General features: G+C 41.2%; 1 protein-coding gene across 3 annotated transcripts in view; it reads right to left on the reverse strand.

The window, feature by feature from the left end:
- Window positions 1-18352, reverse strand: part of slc16a2 (solute carrier family 16 member 2) — a 32223-nt gene that overhangs the window by 11122 nt on the left and 2749 nt on the right. For all 3 annotated transcript variants that reach the window (XM_079672304.1, XM_079672302.1, XM_079672303.1), the window contains exons 2-5: window positions 9990-10134; window positions 9006-9504; window positions 5281-5424; window positions 2076-2304 (exon numbers count right to left, since the gene is read on the reverse strand). In XM_079672304.1, coding sequence (XP_079528430.1) covers window positions 2076-2304; window positions 5281-5424; window positions 9006-9504; window positions 9990-10134 — 1017 coding nt within the window. The remainder of the gene's footprint in view (window positions 1-2075; window positions 2305-5280; window positions 5425-9005; window positions 9505-9989; window positions 10135-18352) is intronic.

Here is an 18352-nt window from a genome sequence, read left to right on the forward strand (position 1 = left end):
TTTTGCAACCAGTGGAGTTGCCCCCTGTAGGCCATGACACAGAAAGCAGTCTTGAGGCACTCCTTCATTGGTATCACTTTTCAGACCCAGAGCTTTCTTCCTAAAACACTTACTTTGCCAAATAAAGAGCACTTAATGGACTCTGTATGAAAGAAAAATTGTATATTTCCCCACAATGACGACGTATTCCTCTAAAGGTGATGTAAAACCAGTTTAAAGAGTTTTATTTGCTGGCCTCTAGTGGTTGAATGTCTCACTTTGCTGCAGTTATGTAGAAGTGTGCTCCAGCGTGAGTAAGCACACTGTGACATCATTGGCAGTGAACATATAGAAATCTCCTTGGATTTGGCAAGCAAATGTTTTTAGTTCGTCTCAACCTGCCAGTATTAATATTAGTGACACCACACGTTCTGGACACAATCATCCTGTAATATATCTTAACATTGGAATTCAACAGGGAGATTGTAATAAAATCATGCACTAAAACCTCACCCTGTCTGTAGTACGTACATTCACATGCTATATTTATCTGCATTTGAGATAAGGCAAACAAACTACCAACCGATCTAAAGCAAGGTCAACCAGTTCACCACGGTGCACTTCATGTTTAATGTGCCGCTTGCTACGTGAGAGCAGGGGGAGGGGAGGGCCCTCACATTATTGCATGTAACGTATGCATTCTTGCTCATGAACTGAACAGCCTGTACAGGACAACAGGAACAGGAAGGTAGCTGCCTTTGTTTGGGATGTAGAGTAAATGTATGGCTATATAATACTTAACAAAATGTAATAACTAAGTAGAATGTGTAATATATATACTCCAGATTACAATAGTCCGCATCATATCAATTACAGGTTTTTCAGGATATACGGCTGCATCCGCGGCTCGTCTCATGGGAAACTGAAACCATATGTCACTAAACTGTACTCTATGTCTGAAGACGGTTCAATACCTTTTGCTACTAGTCTCTACAAGCACATGGGCTGGTTCTAACAAGGGTAGACACATTTTTAGGCAGTACATGATCAGCAATTTTAAAGAGGGGTGAGTTCCATTTGTTTTAAAAAGAAAATAACAAAATAGGAAACTGGAATGTAATCAGTATCTATTGTTTGCCTTCAAAAATAGACTATATTTTATCCACATATTTCTGCTAACACAGAGAACAACAAAAGACTATGTTAAAGAAAGGAATGTATGCTATACTTAATCGCTGCAACTAACCATTATTTTCTTTATCAGTTCATCTGCATTTCTTGATTTCATCAATAATTTGTTCCATATACTGAAATGTAAAAAAATAGGGGAAAATTCCCGCAGGACGAGGAGAGACTTTAAGATTGTTTTTGTTTGACAAAATAATCAGAATTTATTTTCTGTAAATAACTAATCAACTGATTGTCTTCCTGGTTTTTCTTCTATATCAGCATTGAAATTCCATAGCATAGCCTTCGATACATAAATAAAGAATATCAAGACATGTTCAAACTTGTCGTCATGAAAAAAAAAAAAATGTTGTTGTTGAATGTATCTACTTTTATGAATCAAACAGCTTGATAAATATGGACAAATATCCAAAATTAATAAAAAAACCTCCAGTGTGCTGAGCTGAGGCCAGAAAAGTGTTTGTAGTATAACAGTCTACATTATGTGTGAGATCGGAAAGAGGTTGGAAAGAGAGAGCCCGAGGATGCATGAGTCATCGAATGAATGGCCTGGCTTGGTACTCTTCTATACACTTGTGTTATTAGAGTGAAGAGTAGAGAGGGGATATAAGAGGAGGTGAGTAGTGCAATCTGAACCTGTGTGCTTTTTTCTCCTCAAGACAAATCCCTAGAGACAGCCTGCAGTTGGCCACAAGCCCAAACCTCTCTACAGTAAACACAATCTGTTGCACAATCTATCCTGCTCTGCATTAGTCTTCCTCTCCCTGAACTCCCCACACACTGTTTGACTGCTAACATCAATCAGCTTGTTGTGCTCTGTTACTGCCAACATCCTGAAGTAGTGCAAAAAGCCAGATCACTGCGACTTCGTTCTGGGTCACTAATCAGTGCTGTGTTTTGCTTCTCACCAGCGATGGGTGGACCCGCGGTCATAGGAATAGACATGAGGCCGAGGAGGTAGCCTATGGCCTGCGAGGCCTGCATGGGCCCGACCAGCTCGAACGCTATAGGAGCCATCATGGTGAGGAAGCAGCCATCACACAGCCCCAGGAACACACACACAACCACCAGCCCCTCAAACGCCGAGCACTGAGGGATCAGGATGGACATCAGGCCCAGAGCTATGAAGGACACCACCTGAAACAGAACAAAAAGAGAGACTCAAAGCTTGTGAGTGTGTCATGTCTGCCTGTTTCAAAGTCCACAGCTTCAGTGGGTGTTTTTCCTGGGTATGATTTCTGTAGTGCTTACACATGGAAATGGGGGGGGGGGGGGGGGATATACTGCACAGATATTTCAGTGGGCTCAGTATACAGGCCTTGTTTTTGAACGTTGTGTTACTTGTGAGTGCATCCTCCAGCTACTGTAGGACTTGTGATAAGCAGTGCTGATTTATCTGTGAACCGCTAGCTACACAGAGGGGATGTAAATGCAAACTGCCAGTGCTCTGATTAGATATGACGAATGTATATACTGGTATGTTTATTTCAAACTGCCTTTATTTTTGTTGTTTTTGTTCCCCGAGAAGTTTTTTAACTGTAACACGAAGTTATGTGGAGATTATAACTAAGCTAAAGGAACATAAAGCTGAGGAATTTATGTATATCTCAATCACACCATCTGTTTTATGGGCTGAGCGAGGATTTAAATTCCCTGCTTTGTATTTTTGCGTGCAGCTGCTGAGAGCGCCCTGCCTGTTTGCACGGATACAAACATTCAGCTAATACTGTTGCATTACAATGAGCTCAGAGCGCTAATACTGTGAAATGTGAAGGAGAGCTCTGTGCCCTAACGGTGAACTTCACACTGTCTTCACAAAAATCTTTAACAATTACAGAGCAGTACAACAAAGCACCCTAAAGCTATTAAAGTTGTTTAACTCTGGATAAAAAAACATTTAGCCTTTATATAAAAAAACTCAATGCCTCAATTATACCAGCAGGAGAGAAGTTGTATTGCCATTACTGTAAACACTGTCTCTTTTTAACTAGAAACATTTTCTCTGCACAATCTAAATGTCCAATAGTGCCAAAGAAACAGTCGAAACATATGCTTTTATGCTTTATAAGCATTTACAGCATGCAAGGGAGTTCAGTTGTTGTTTCTCGCCTGAACAACACACTTGATAAACAACATGCAGATTAAGTTTGGTGCTCTTGGCCAACAGTTCAACTGCTTGCATTCAGCAGGAGCTCCACATACACTAGTAGAGAAAGGATAAATCCTGTTTGTATTCCCCTCTCGCAACTGCTCTGAATTGCTTTGTGTTTCTGTTTTCTCAGGACTGATTCATCTCTGCTATTTTTCAGGACAGGCGTCCTCATAGCAACACGAAAGCTGCTTCATATTCTGCTACGGTGTTATAAGAATCAGTAATGTTATTCAATTAGAATCAGTCATTTTTATCTATAGCCTAATAAGCGATTAAAGACACTGAATCTCTCTGATTGTGATTGGGAGTATGTCATGTTTAACATAGTGACTAGAACAAAATGTAAAAACCTTGGCTCGCTTTGATAATTTGTGTGAAAGAGGGTTGAGTAAAACGAAGGTAAACGAGTGCAAAGCATATAAAAAACAGCCTAAAAAACAAGTGTTAATAGTTAACAGGTACAATTATGTTACTGGTTTGCTCAAAGTAGGAAAAAGGGTATTAAAGTTCTAGCTAGTATCGGTTTCATTCTTGACTCAATACTCCATGCCCACATACCACTTATAACTGCATCACATTAACCCAGTGGTTCTCAAACCTTTTCTGTCCGGCCCCCCCTTTGGAGAAAAAAAAAAGTCAGGCCCCCCCCCCAACACAAGTCAGGCTCAGTGGCAGCGCCAGATTTTTATTTTGGGGTGCTGTGGGGTAGCTTGACGTTTCATAGAGGGCGCTCAAACATTTAGGGTTTCCCATTAATATACCGGTCGCTACAGTGGAATGTTCTACTGCAACAATTCCCACGCAAATACACAGTGTGACAGTTACAATGAAGGCTCGAGGCATATAGGTGTAAGCAGGGGTAAAGTGCTATCTTTATAGGCGGTGTGTGGACCTCAAATAGGGGGGTCCGGGGGGATGCTCCCCCGGGAAGATTTATTTTTAAATATTGAAGTTAAAAGCATCGATCTGGTGCACTTTGAGAGCAACATGAAGAGATCTATGGATACCTCTCTCAACACCCATATGAAACAGAACTGTAAACAGATTTACTTTTTCTTTATGGATATTTTACAAATCACCCTTTTAAACTTTATAATTTTTTTACTGTCATAGTATTTCATACCTGTTTTTCATTTATTCTCTTATTTTTTATAACTATAATGATCATATAAACGTGTGCATCGGAAATAATTTACATCAATGGTAACCAAAACATTTGAGACCCACTGAGATAACTTAAGTTGACTATATACCGCGGGCACTCAGTCGCCCACCGGGCATGTTCTAAACATAGCTCGCCAAGCAAATCCAAAATGTATAAAATACACAAAACAAAAAAGGAAATGTAATTAAAAGAATCTACCCTATGCATAAACGTAGAAAAAGTGTGAGAACCACTGCCTTAACCTATTCGGGTGGCCCACGCATCCACCCCCCCACCTCAAATGTTCATTGCTTCATGGCTACTGTAGACAACGTTCTTGTTGCTCTGTTTTGCGTTGTTAATGAGTGAGACACACCGGAGCTGAGGATCTGTGGGGTTTATTCTCCCAAAAATATAATTTACAATTTAGGCATTTAGCAGACGCCTTATTCCGAAACGACTTACAATGAGCAATTACAGGCACATTGTCCCTGGAGTAACTGAGGGCTAAGTGCCTTACTCAAGGGCAGACTAGTAGTGGTGTTCCAGGCGGGATTTGAACTCGCAACCTTCCGATCATCAGCCCACCTCACTATCCATTAGACCGCCACAATTAAATCAATGTACAGGAAACACTGACAATACATGTTTTTTACACGCTTTTATCCAAAGCGACTTACATACTCAATACAATCCCCACAGGAGCAATTTGGGGTGAAGTGTCTCAGGGACACAACGACATGCTGACTGCAGTGGGGTTTGAAGCCACTGCGCCACACACCTCCTTCACATGTTAAGCCTCTAAACATTTCCTCACCTGCATGTAGATTTTTTGCAGACCAGAAAGGAGGTCTCCAATCTTGCCGAAAGCAAGGCGTCCCACCCCAGATGAAGCTCCTATGCAGACCAGGAGAACCCACTCCTTCTGGGTTCCCTTGAACTGCTGCTTCACAAAACTCATCTAAGAGACACAAAAAAGGCATGATTGAGGATTGGCCGTATGTTTAGGGGTTAAATGTAAGTGTGCTGCACAATGACTTATTAGAAGCTCCTAACAGTGGGTTAACACATATCCTGCTTGGGAAATGTTTCGCATGTTTATGTGCTTCATGCTTAAGAAGATATTTAAGTAAATGCGTGGTGTGCATTTGTCGGGGTGGAGGACCATCCATAACCCCAAAGCAAAGGTTTAACAATAACTAAATGTCTTCATCTAGAGACCTTTGGAACAGCAGGGCAGGAAGAACCAACGCATATAGGTCAGACTCTCCCACTCCCCCCAGCCTGAACCACATAAATCAGAAAACTTTAAACCGCCCTCTGAAGTCTTTCCTGAACTTGCGGAATATTTGCTCTGCTTTGAAGGGCTCTACATTCATCAATGGCCATAGGATAGGCATGTTTAGGGACACAGAGAGGCCATACAGGAGAGGTTTCCTGAGGTGGTAGAGCCAATACAAAGACCGGGGCTGTGTTTACATCTGGGCCCGGCCTGAAACAACAGGCCTGACGGAGGGAGGCCGGAGCGGGAACATCCGACATCTGGAAAGAGGGAGATCAACTTCACAGCTCCACGCTGCAGCTTTACACTTCATCCTCACCCGTCACTATCTCACTATTTCACACCAGTAAGCCAGAGATCTGATTTTGTGAAATACCCTGAATATTGGATTCTAATCATGATGGAAAACCCAAATTGTAACATTGTGAAACTGTCCAATGTTAATCACAAATTCCCTTGTTGCAGTCAAAAATAAATCAGTGTTATTTTACACATATTGTCAATACCTTTTTATATTAAAAGGAAACCGGAAAATGCCTTTGGAAATGTATCAGAAAAGCTCCTTCCACCTCAAGTCACTGGAGGGGCATGTTATTGTTTGACTGAAAGCAGCTGGCAAGCTGAGTGCAGGCAGGGGAACAAGAAACAATGTAAACAAACGTTTGCTGTAGCTTACAAAACATGGGAGCATGTTGTTAGCAGTGGTATTGGAGATCAAAAACCACACCAGTAGCCGAACAGAACAAGCTGAAATTTGCTGTAAAAGTTGCATGAGATTGGATTAAGTAAATAAACCAGGTAAGTTAAAGTTTTGGCTTCCCATAACAGGGTGTCCGTGGGGTCTTAAAAAGTATTAAAAGTTGATCAATCAATTTAGCGAAAATTAAGGCTATTAAAAAGTATTAAAAACTATTAAACGGCATTTTCCAAGGTATTAAGAAGTCCCACAGCAACGACAACATGAAACACCCTTTAATTTACTGAAACGACATGTCGGGAAACCCCCTCAAGGCGGCCCCATGCATAACCGCAGTAAAATGCTGCTTCTTATTTTAAGTTTCGTTGCCTTGCTCCGCTCTGTGGGGGAGGGGGGGGGGGACACTAAACGACTACGGTAAAGATAACGGGTCCCAGGTCCCAAGATGGGTAGACCAGCATACGCAACGCTCTGGGGGGTCCAAAGGCTCCGTGTGTAAGCCTTATATGATCATTTTCTGATGACTATGAAATAGCCCCGCCTCCCTCTCCCCACGTCTCCTGCTGCTGCTGGGCTGTCAGAAGAGGGGGAGGAAAAGAGAGGCAGGCACTGTTTATTAAATATTATATTATTATACAGAGAACAGAGTCGTTATCAATTTTTTTTAAAGCTCAATAAATAACAAAGAAGACCTCTGACCGGCACTTTTCAAATTTTGTACGGAAGATTTAAACTTTAACGGACATGTTGACCGGCGGAAAAACATTTTTAACGGAAACTCTGCCGCACGGTCCCCTCATTCCTTGGAAGAGGCGGAGAGGTGGGTGTTTTTCATCTGCTGTGGACTACAAGGCCGGATTAGTACCTCCAGGGGCCCCTGGGCACTGAGCGCTCATGGCCCCCCCCCCCAACCAGTGGCGGACTGGGGGGAAAAAGATGCCCAGGGTTTAATTGACAGACAGGCCCACTTAATGCGCGGCATATTGTATTTTTTTTCCAATTCCGAGCGGCCCTCCGGCCCACGAACAGCACCGGCCCACCGGGAAAACTCCTGGTATTCCCGATGGCCAGTCCACAAAATGTGACATGAGTGAGGGTGGGGATGTGATTCGGCTATACACCGCCACCGCGTAGTAATAAAGTTGAGCGCATACATAGTGAGACGGTTTAGAAAATATATTAATTTGACCCTATAGAAAAGCTGTGTTATTTATGGTGAAGAGTGAGTGTCATTTAAAACAATGTATGATGAGTGAGGTTGTGCCCGGGAAAAATAAAAAAAAAACTTTTTTTTTTTTTTTAATCTTGTCACTGAGGGCCCTCTTTGCTCAAGGGCCCCTGGGCACTTGTCCAGGTTGCCCATATGGTTAATCCGGCCTTGGTGGACTACCTGAGAGATATACAGCAGGAGAACATGCCGTCCACCGCGGAGAATAAACAGAAGGGCAACCATGGCAACCAATGCTGCGGGATCTTCTTCGCTGCTTTTGGTGTATTTTGTGGCGGGAGCAGCGCCACTTACAGGCCTGGCATATGTACTACAGCGTTTCCAGCATTTCCAGCGGTTTAGTGTGAACGGACCCGTTAATGAATCGAATGCTTGTGAACGGAAGACTTTTTTGCGCTTGCGTATGCGTTTTATCGTATGCGTCCTCGTGGGGCCGGGGTCCAAGCCAAACTATATCCGGTCACAGAGATCTGCTATTTTAAAGTAAAGTCAACACATATCGACCCTAATATATTCTATATTAAGAACGAGAAAAGTCTTAACATATATATCCTTTTTTGTAAACATACGACAAATGTGTGAGGGTGATGACGTCAGAGCATCGTCCTATGTGCCAGGGCTTAGCCCCGGACAGCCCCAGCCCAATTTAACCCCTGGATATTTGTGAGGGAGCTCCTATATGGCATTACCCCGCTGAAGCTCACCAAAGTTTAATATATTTCATAGTTCAAAGTTTTGTCAATTGTTTTGTTTATTGGTCAAATACTGGTTTCTAATGGTTTCTGAGGAGTTTTACTGGAATGAAAGAGCACAGAGTACAGAAGCAACAAAGCAGCATACTGCATTAAACCTGACCTTCACAGAGAGGTTGAAGTTCATGTGGAGAGGAGGCTTCAGTGGTCTGTCTGCACTCTGTTTAGTTTTGCTATCTTACAATCAATATAGTACATGTGAGGTAAAGTGTGTCGCCAATGTAACCGGTTAGAACTCAAAGTTGCGATGAGGTCTTAAAATGTATGGAAAGGGTCTTAAAAAAGGTCTTAAAAGGTATTACATTTGACCTCAGGATTCCTGCATACACCCTACATAAGCATTTGAACTTTGTTTTTCCCGATTAATATTTGCTTGGTAGCTCTTCCAACAATCTAAGATGACAAACGTAACGTCATTTTGTGTTAATTTTGTTAGACTCATACCTATACAACTCTGCCTGATCTACCCCCATTATGCTTTTCACATACCAATCAAATAATGGTAGTATCCATATAAAACTTTCCATGTCTTGATTTGAGATACCTCAATTGAAGCTAGGAGCATGCCCCTTATCGTTCTTACCAGATGGACGTATGGCACGAAGTAGCCGAGTACAGCTGTAGCTACTCCAAACGCCCACACTCGGTACGTCACGATGTGAAACACCCGCAGGTTGAATGACTTCCTGACCCCACCGAGGAGCCTGCTCCACCTGCTGCCCCCCTGAGCGGTGGCCATTGACTGGGTTTGGGGTTTTCCAGAGCCAGGACCCATGCCTGGGGGTCCCATGCCTCCCCCAGCAGGCAGTAATGGTTTGAACAGCAACGCCAGCAGGGCCTGGACCAGCATGAAGAGGCTGAGGATCTGGAAGGTCCTGCTGAGGCCCAGAGGTTCCACCACCTTGTTCAGTAAAACCGGGAGGCCCATGGAGAAGAGGCTGGCACCGGCCGTCACCACGCCATTGACCAGACCCAGGCGCTGGCGGAAGTAATGGCCGAGGATGACTAATGAGGGCTGGAAGGCAAAGGAGGAGCCACAGCCGAACAGTATGCCATATGTGAAATAGCGAAGGCTCAGGGAGCTACAACAGAAAAGAAAAAGGTGAAGTAAAAAAGGAATAATGCGGTTATTATTTTACCATTTGTTTTGTTTTACCATTTATTTATTAATTAGAGGATTAAAGGATGGAGGGTTTTTTTAGCTGTACATTTTAAAGCCCTTTTGTGATTTGTGATATTAGATTATAAACTGACTTAACAATACTTGCCATGTAAGTTTAAGCAAGTTCTGTAATATTCTGTAAAGTTAAAGGCATGGAGGTGGAGATTTGAACATCATACTGCTGCTGCATTACAGCTTTAACAGGTGCAGACCCAGTTTGTACCTGATTTCATTTGAGTCGCAGAATAAGCAATTGCTTTTCTGAGAAAAAACTAACAAAAAAAGAGACATAGAAGATTATTTTAAGTGTTTAGTGACCAACTTCTAATCTTTTCATCATCATGATTATTTATTTTTCTACTTTGTGAGGGTAATGTCTTGAATAATAAATGCACAGTAGCTTACTTTGCAAAGGATGTACTTAGCAGCCCTATAAAAGCCACCAATGCCCCACTGACGGCTGTCTTCCTGCAGCCGAAGCGGTCTGTGAACATGCTGACCACAGGTGAACAGAAGAAGATCATGCCCATGGACAAGGCCCCGACCCAGGCTGGAAAGGAAAGAGAATTCAATCAGAAACATGTGGAAACCCTGTGTGTTGTAGCTATCGCCTAAGGTAAATAAAAGACAACCTTGTTCCCTTTTGATCACCAAGAAAGGATCAAAGTCCATGTAACAGGAAATGTATGCTGTAAATCAAAAATGTATAGATATACAGGATACAGTTCCATGCAATACGACTGACTCACAGTTAAAATATTTAGGGATTCCTTTTTCAGGGATGGAAAGAATTCACAGGCTCATTTTGTGCTTATCTTTCAACAGTTTTTATATTTCCCACATTTGTTGCAGCTGGAGAATTTGCCTTGAAGCAGTTTTACCTATCATACTGGTGTTATAAACCGTTATTACATGAGAATACAACATACAGTTGTTTTAGCAGAAAGACGACCAAATTGAAGGTTTCTCTATAGTTGTATAATATGTAACGCTTTTCCCCTATAGAATTGCCTGATGCCCCGTCATCTCAATGGGGGACACAGTCAAAGGTAAAAGTGCATTTCGTATTGACTCTCCCATTGCCTCGCGGGCATTTCATAATTTACACAACAATAAAACCTTGATGTCATGAAAATATCATATTTGCAAAGGCTTTGAACTACTTTGTGTGCACTCGCATATTGTCTTTCTTTCCGAGTCCTTTCCCCATCTGATGAAATTAGCTATTAATATAAATTCATGGAAGTGTTTATTGTGCCTTCACTTGCATCATGTGCATCAGACACACTCTATAAGATTTCTCATGGTGATTAATAGAGGATCAAAAAGAGGATCAAAGTGGACAGATCTGGCCTGTGGTGTAATATCCATCCAGTGTTAAAACATAACGAGCCAGTATGAGCCAACAGGGACACTGCGTACCCTGAGGAGCAAACAAACAAAGGTCTGGGTCTAGTCTCCGGTGGAGCAAAGGTAGCTTTAATGTCTACCGTGGTGTCTGGGCTGTACTGTAGGTCACTCTGATCCAACACACACACACACACACACACACACACACACACACACACACACACACACACACACACACACACACACACACACACACACACACACACACACACACACACACACACACACACACACACACACACACACACACACACACACACACACACACACACACACACACACACACACACACACACACACACACACACACACACACACACAAATCTGCTGGTACACAGTGTACAGTACAAAGTTGCATGTATTATAGTTTAAGGGTGGGACTGCATCCTTGCCTTCCTATAGTTTATTTATCCAAATGGAACAAGACAGGGGGGGGTTTCCTATTCAGCATGTACTTCATAAACTGCCACAGTTTTGAAACATTTCCTACAAAATGTTCAAAGTTTCACCTTGAGTCGGGTAGGTCAAAGCTTTTTACATCCAAATTCAAGGCTAAAAGTAGATCCCTGCAGCATGTATAGACGTGGTTATCAGTAACTGAATCACTAAATGAGGTAAATGCTATACTGATTTAAGTAGATGTTCTACATCAGCCTCCCAACCCATTTGAACTGAAACACCTTACATAAACATGTATACAATTGAAATGGAAATCATTGGCAAAGTTGCATGAGGTCAGATGAAGCTTCTTGACTTAATAAGCCAAGGAGTTGGCATCACATAAGCACCTCAGCATGACAATTGCACCATATTGGATTGCTGATCTAGAGAGCTAACAGTACAGGACTGGAGACTCAACATGCTTTATCCTCTGGGGAAGTCTGTGTTGCAAAACATTCCTCCCTAAACAGCTCTGTGTTGGTTTTGCATTCAGCAATCTAGAAATCTCTCAAAAGAGTATTGGAAGGTTTGACGGATGCTTCAAGGAAAACGCCATAATAGTTTTTGAAATGTTCCCTGACTATAGTGGTGGTCCATGAGAGCATCCTGCATATGGTCAGGAATAAAACAGAAAGCCTGGAAATGACAGATTACAGATGTACATACTGTAGCCCTAAAAGTAAAAAAAAATATGCTCTGCCCAGAACTCCTGACAGAATGGGCTCGGTATTAGTTTACATTTCCTCTGCTGCATGGAATCTGGAATGTCCTGCAGCCTTGTGTGTTTCTAGGGATTACTCTTCAGTGTCTCCCCTACCATTGTCTTGGCGGCCAATGGAGCCCCGCGCACCCCCTGAAATTCAAGGTGTTTCTTTTTTAATAATACATAATTATAGCACCAAATTGCAGCTAATCTACTGTCACTTTTCACATTGGAACATGTAATCTTTTATTAAATAAACCAAACATTTTCACTTTCAATTATGAGTTTAGTGTTTTTGACCCTAAGAAATACCGATGCACAAATCAATAACAATAATCCACAGCTTTTCTCTCTGCTCCAGAGGATTTAAAAAAATAAAATATCCCAACATCACCCCCTCCCCCCAACAACTTTTTTGTTTTGCAGAGCCAGGGTTGTGACACCAGATTCTTCTTCAGCATCAGCACGCATAGAATGGACAGCTAGCGGCCTATGAAGACATACTCCAAATTTCACAAAGTGTATTGAATTAGAATCGCTGACTTGCACCTTTAAGAGAGTTCGACCTATCACCAGCACCACTTTCCGTTCCTTAGCCATTACCACATTTCCAAATGGTTCGTCTGGAAGGACTACAAGATCTTAAATCAGACATTCTCAACCGCCCAGTGTCCCATCTGGACATGCTTCTATATCTTTGCTGTTCCCACCTGTATCTTGCTCATTCTCAGCGGTTCATTCTCGGAGGTCCTCGTAAAATGTTTTAAAGCCAATTAGGTTTGTCTTTTTGGTGCTATACGTCTTGAATACGCTCTGTAGTCTGTTTTTGTCAATGCTTTCCCCATATGATTCTATAGTACAGAGTAGACCATTTTTAGGTAGGGTGGGGATGTTGGATAATTAGTTGTAGAACAGGGAATTATACTGTTCCAGTTACAGAAGAACATGGTTAGAATAGGGAGTGACAGCCACCATGGTTGAACACAAAAACAAAAACTATCAATTGATTAATAAAAAAGGAGAGATGTGTCGAATAACCCTTTAATTGACAGTAATAGTTGCTCAGTATCAGGGATGGAGACGAAATAAAAAAAATCAAGGATAACAACATAAAACATTAAAAAAAGATGGCCAAGTTTGCTTTATATCCTCCTTTTAGGACATTCTGCGGTTTTATAGATTTTTGCAGGTGGATGGGACTGCATAATGAAGAGCAATGTGCACAAAACTATAAAAACACAAAACCTGAGAGCATATTGTTGCCTAGCATCAGAAGAAATAGTACCATGGCAACATGCAAGTAACAGTATTCACAGTCCTATAAAATGATGGTTGTTCATGCAATTACTTCACCAAAGCCTGCATCCTCAGTCTACCTTCAAAGAAGCACATAGTGTACACAAACTGTACATACAAGGTCCAACATAAAATCAGAGGCTAACAAAGCAGAAGATGATCTCAGATGCCACACTTATTCACGTTCTCCTCCATTTTCTGGCAAACATCACCTCCAAACCCCCATTTCCCAAACCCTGGCACAGGCAAAAAACTGATCCGTGTGAGGCTCTGCAGCTGGCTCCTCAGCCCGGGACAATCCGCTGGGCGGCCCCGCTTGATTGTCTAGCCCGTCGATCCCCATGCTGTCTGGTCTGGTCTGGTCTGGTGGAGAGGTTATTGTGGGCTCTTGGCGCACATGCATGAGATATAGGTCACTGACATAAGAGCACCGATTTGAATAACAGATTTGATTGGCTATCAGTGTACTCATTAAAGACAATTAAGTCTGAACGCTGCCGCCGGCACCAGCGTGCCTGACTGCCTGGCCAGCCTCATCGTCGCCTGACAAGGTGTGTGTGTGTGTGTGTGTGTGTGTGTGTGTGTGTGTGCGCAGTGGTTAGGAGGCTTAACAAGCGTTCCTCTCTTTCACGTGTTAGATGCAATCTGACAGTGAGAGAGAGTTTCTATAGGACCCTTCGTTACATTGGAGAAACAATCTTCTTATGGCACTTATGTACCAAGACCTCATGATAGTTTAAGACCAGACCAACTAGAAAAATGAAGAACACTTATATTTGAATATGTATCTACTGATCTGTCTGTGATACAAAACTGAAAATGTCCCAGATTAGTTATTATCTAAATACATCTCAGTCCATTAAAACAACGCTGACATGAACACATGTTTTAATAGCTGCGATGAAACAACTTCCTCAGCACTGTGGTTACAGTATAAGGCCCATTTTGAATTCACCATGACTGTCTCACTTACTGCCTCAGTGCCTCTACAGTGCAGTTACAAATTATACGAACAGTGACAACATTTTGATGTTTTTGCATTATACTACACTCTGGGTTAAATGGAAATGAAACAATGAGGTTAAAGTAGCACCTTACATCTTTCATTTTAGGGTGTTTACATTCCTACCAAATGATCAGTGTAGTAATTAGAGACCTTTACTCCCTCAGATTAAGAAGTGAAGTATGAATTACTTTCAAAGAAAACTGTCTTCAGCATGCTCTGTGGATTATCCTGCTGACCATCAAAACGTTTTTGGGTGTTTTGTGTTTCTAATTGAAGTGATTGCAAAACAATTGAAGACAATTCAAGGACGCTAAACAGCGAAAAGAGCCTATATACCAAGTAACACCAACGTCAAAACAATTGAAGGGAACAAGGGAACAATTCATCTTCAAAACAGGGCAATTAAAATCTAGCAAAAGGCCACTGTAGTGTATTTAATCTACATGAAACAGCCCTTGAAGTTTGAAAATTCATATTTCTAGTTTCATTTCACCATGTGTGCTAAAACAATAAAAAACACTGTCTAACTGCCCTCTGACGTCTTACACCATTTTCCATAGACACAGGGGGGAAATAATCCACAAACTAGACAATGCAACACATTGTGTTGAAACTGTCATGGGTACTCATAGTTCAATACATATTTTCGTAACATTACTGTAACGGAAAGGCTGAGAGTACAAGCCCTTTCCTTCAAGGCAACATTTAATTCCTTTAGCAGGTGCCAGGGCTGGGCAGTACATGGTAAGTCTGGCTCAAAAAACACATATATTTAAAAGATACTATTATACAGCATAATGAAAAGTAGGTAAACATATAAGATATGTTTTGTCAATGTTGCACAGCACAATACAGCAGCGTTGGATCTACCAAAAATGTTGTATAGTTAAGAGACAAATGACCTACTAGCCAATAAAAGCTACAAAAACTACAAAATTACTACAGTGTATCATCGATGGCTTGGTTTTGTGGATAGGTGATTAATCATATTTTATTTGTAATTCATATTTTTGGCTTCCAACATTTATGAAAAGAAAAAAATATGCTCTTTTTTTGCATTATAAACCCGGTCACTCAGACTTTCCTTTAGTCATGTGAGTTAGTGACTGAAATTAGGCAGTACACTAGGACATACTGTCTTTTTAGTGTGCAGTCATGTTTACCAAAAGCAGACACCTGGAAATGTTTTTATTGGACAATCAAATTAACTCTGGTTGTACCCTTTATGAGCACACAGCTAGGGTAGAAAATTTATTTTTAAAAGATTAAATAAAAACACATCAAACGTAAACAATCTAATTGAGGAGATAGTTAGCAGATACCCAGCATAAAAATTACGTTTTTTTTTACGGCTTTTGCCTTGTCTTCTGACTTCCTCGAACTTTCAAAAAGTCGTTTTACGTTTTATGTTAAAATAAACCCACATTCAGCACAAAATCTGTCCATCCCTGTTTCTGATCATACAGATGGTGTACCTCTTTATGAGTGTGTGGAGCTTAGGGAGACGGATCCAACATGAGACTCTTTATGACTATGAGCAATGCAACACAAAATAAAGTAGATATTTCTTAGCATTAACTTATGCAGCTCTATATTTAGAAACAAATAGGACACAGTGTACTTGAAAGAGCCGCTGATCCTTGAAACACCATGGCACTGATCTGTTTCACATTATGGAGATAATTTCAAGCATCAATACAAAATGAATCACTCACTCAATCAATCCCGTTATCCCGCCTGTTCACACACATTCCTAGCTTTGCAAAGTCTAAAATCTGTCCCACACCTAGCACGACCAGCAGTTTCGTTTATGTGGTCACATAAAAGGAAAATCAAAACAGCACCATCTGAGACTCATAACCTGCTGCTTCAATATCTTTACTTAAAAAGAGTTCTTCTGATCCCCCACCTTGATTATACTAAGCTATTTAGAAAACCATGTGTTTACCCCTCAAGTTTTAATAAATATCCAGTTCAATCGAGCCTGGTTTAAAGACCTAAAAGGTAATCACATCCCAATAAATTCTTGATGACGCTTCAATTATGGTCCTATTGCTTGTGAAGTACTTTAACATTTTTTTTTAAGATGTTCCAAACACGTGAATTGCACTTTTACGGACTATTCCCTATTTGTTCAAAAAGAGCCTTTGCAACTGTGACTATTGTTATAAAACTGTTGCCTCTCGTCTTTTTCCTGTGGGGGGAAAAGGTCAGTACTCAGCGTACCAGCTTAATCCTTTCACATATGAGAACAACCAAGAATCAAATCTTAGGAATGACTGGGGATGACATCTTTCATAACCAAAAAAGGGAGAAAGCTAAATGGAAAAACCTTGATAAAAAACAGTCCTCTATTGAATGCAAGACATACTGTAAGTAATACATCTGGTCTGGTATCTGTTTTCAGGCCCAACATGTTCTCAGGCTCTCTATCACGCTAAAACTGAAAGTAATGTGATGCCGTGCCGTGCTTCCCCCGGACAATAATTTCCTTCACATGAATAGGAAATAACAAGGTGCAAGATGCCATTAAATATATTAACCTGAGCTTACGGAAACAACTCAAATGAGACCAATCATGTCTGCTCACTTTGTGTTTTTCTCTGCCTCAGTAACTGTGCCGTAGTGATGAAGAAATTGTTAAAATTGTTCCAGGGAATAGTCTTAGAGCCGTTATCCCTACGAAAATCGCGACCTTCACCTTCGCTGGTGATTGTGAATCTTCACAGGAAGTTAAGAAAAAAAACTCCCATCCTCCAGAACATTTGTTTTCCCCTATAATCTAAAGCAGACCATTGCACCGGCTAGCCCAGTGGTTCCCAAAGTGGGGGGCGCAAAGGCATGACAGGGGGGGGCGCGAGAGATCAGGAGGAAAAATGGTTATTAAAAAAAAAAAAGATTAAAAAAAAAATTATTGATTCGAAAATAATTTGATACAGTACTATTAAGTTTGGGTCTCTGTGTTTCATTAAGGCTCTGTGTGTGTGTGTGTGGAACGAGCCATTTTGTGTGCGCGAGAGAGAGCGCGCACCGGTACCGGAGATCGTAGTTGTTAGCATCTGGTGCTAGCGAGCTACGCTAACGGATATAAGGAGTTTTTTCAACAACAAAGTGGAGGTAAGTCCTCTCCTGTCAGACTGAGAGGCTCAGTGAACTAAAGGACTCTCTCAGTGTTTAGATAGTTAACCTAGTGTAAGTTATCTCAGTGGGTCTCAAAGGTTTTGGTCACCATTTATGTAAATAATTATTTCCGAGACACACCTTCATATGATCATTATAGTTATAAAAAAATAAGAGAATAAATGAAAAACAGGTATGAAATACTATATGATAAAAAAATAATAAAGTTTAAAAGGGTGATTTGTAAAATATCCATAAAGAAAAAGTAAATCTGTTTTCAGGTCTGTTTCATATGGGTGTTGAGAGATGTATCCAGATCTCTTAAGTTTGCTCTCAAAGGGCACCAGATCGATGCTTTTAACTTCAATATTTAAAAATAAATCTTCCCTGGGGAGCTTGCCCCCAGACCCCCCTATGTGAGGTCCACACACCACGTATAAAAATAGCACTTTACCCCTGCTTACACCTATATGCCTCGAGCCTTCATTGTAACTGTCACACTGTGTATTTGCGTAGGGAGTGTTGCTGTAGAAAATTCCACTGTAGCGCCCGGTATATTAATGGGAAACCCTAAATGTTTGAGCACCCTCTATGAAACGTCAAGCTACCCACAGCACCCCAAAATAAATATCTGGTGCTGCCACTGAGCCTGACTATTTGTGTTGGGGGGGCCCGACTTTTTTTTTTAGAAAAAGTTTGAGAACCACTGGGTTAGCCCATCAGAAAGTTATTTCCTAAAAAATAACTTATATTACTCAAATAATCAGTAATTGTTGTAAAAGTGATAGCATC

The sequence above is a fragment of the Notothenia rossii genome (genome assembly GCF_949606895.1).
Source record: "Notothenia rossii genome assembly, chromosome: 3".
Classification (NCBI taxonomy): Eukaryota; Metazoa; Chordata; class Actinopteri; order Perciformes; family Nototheniidae; genus Notothenia; species Notothenia rossii.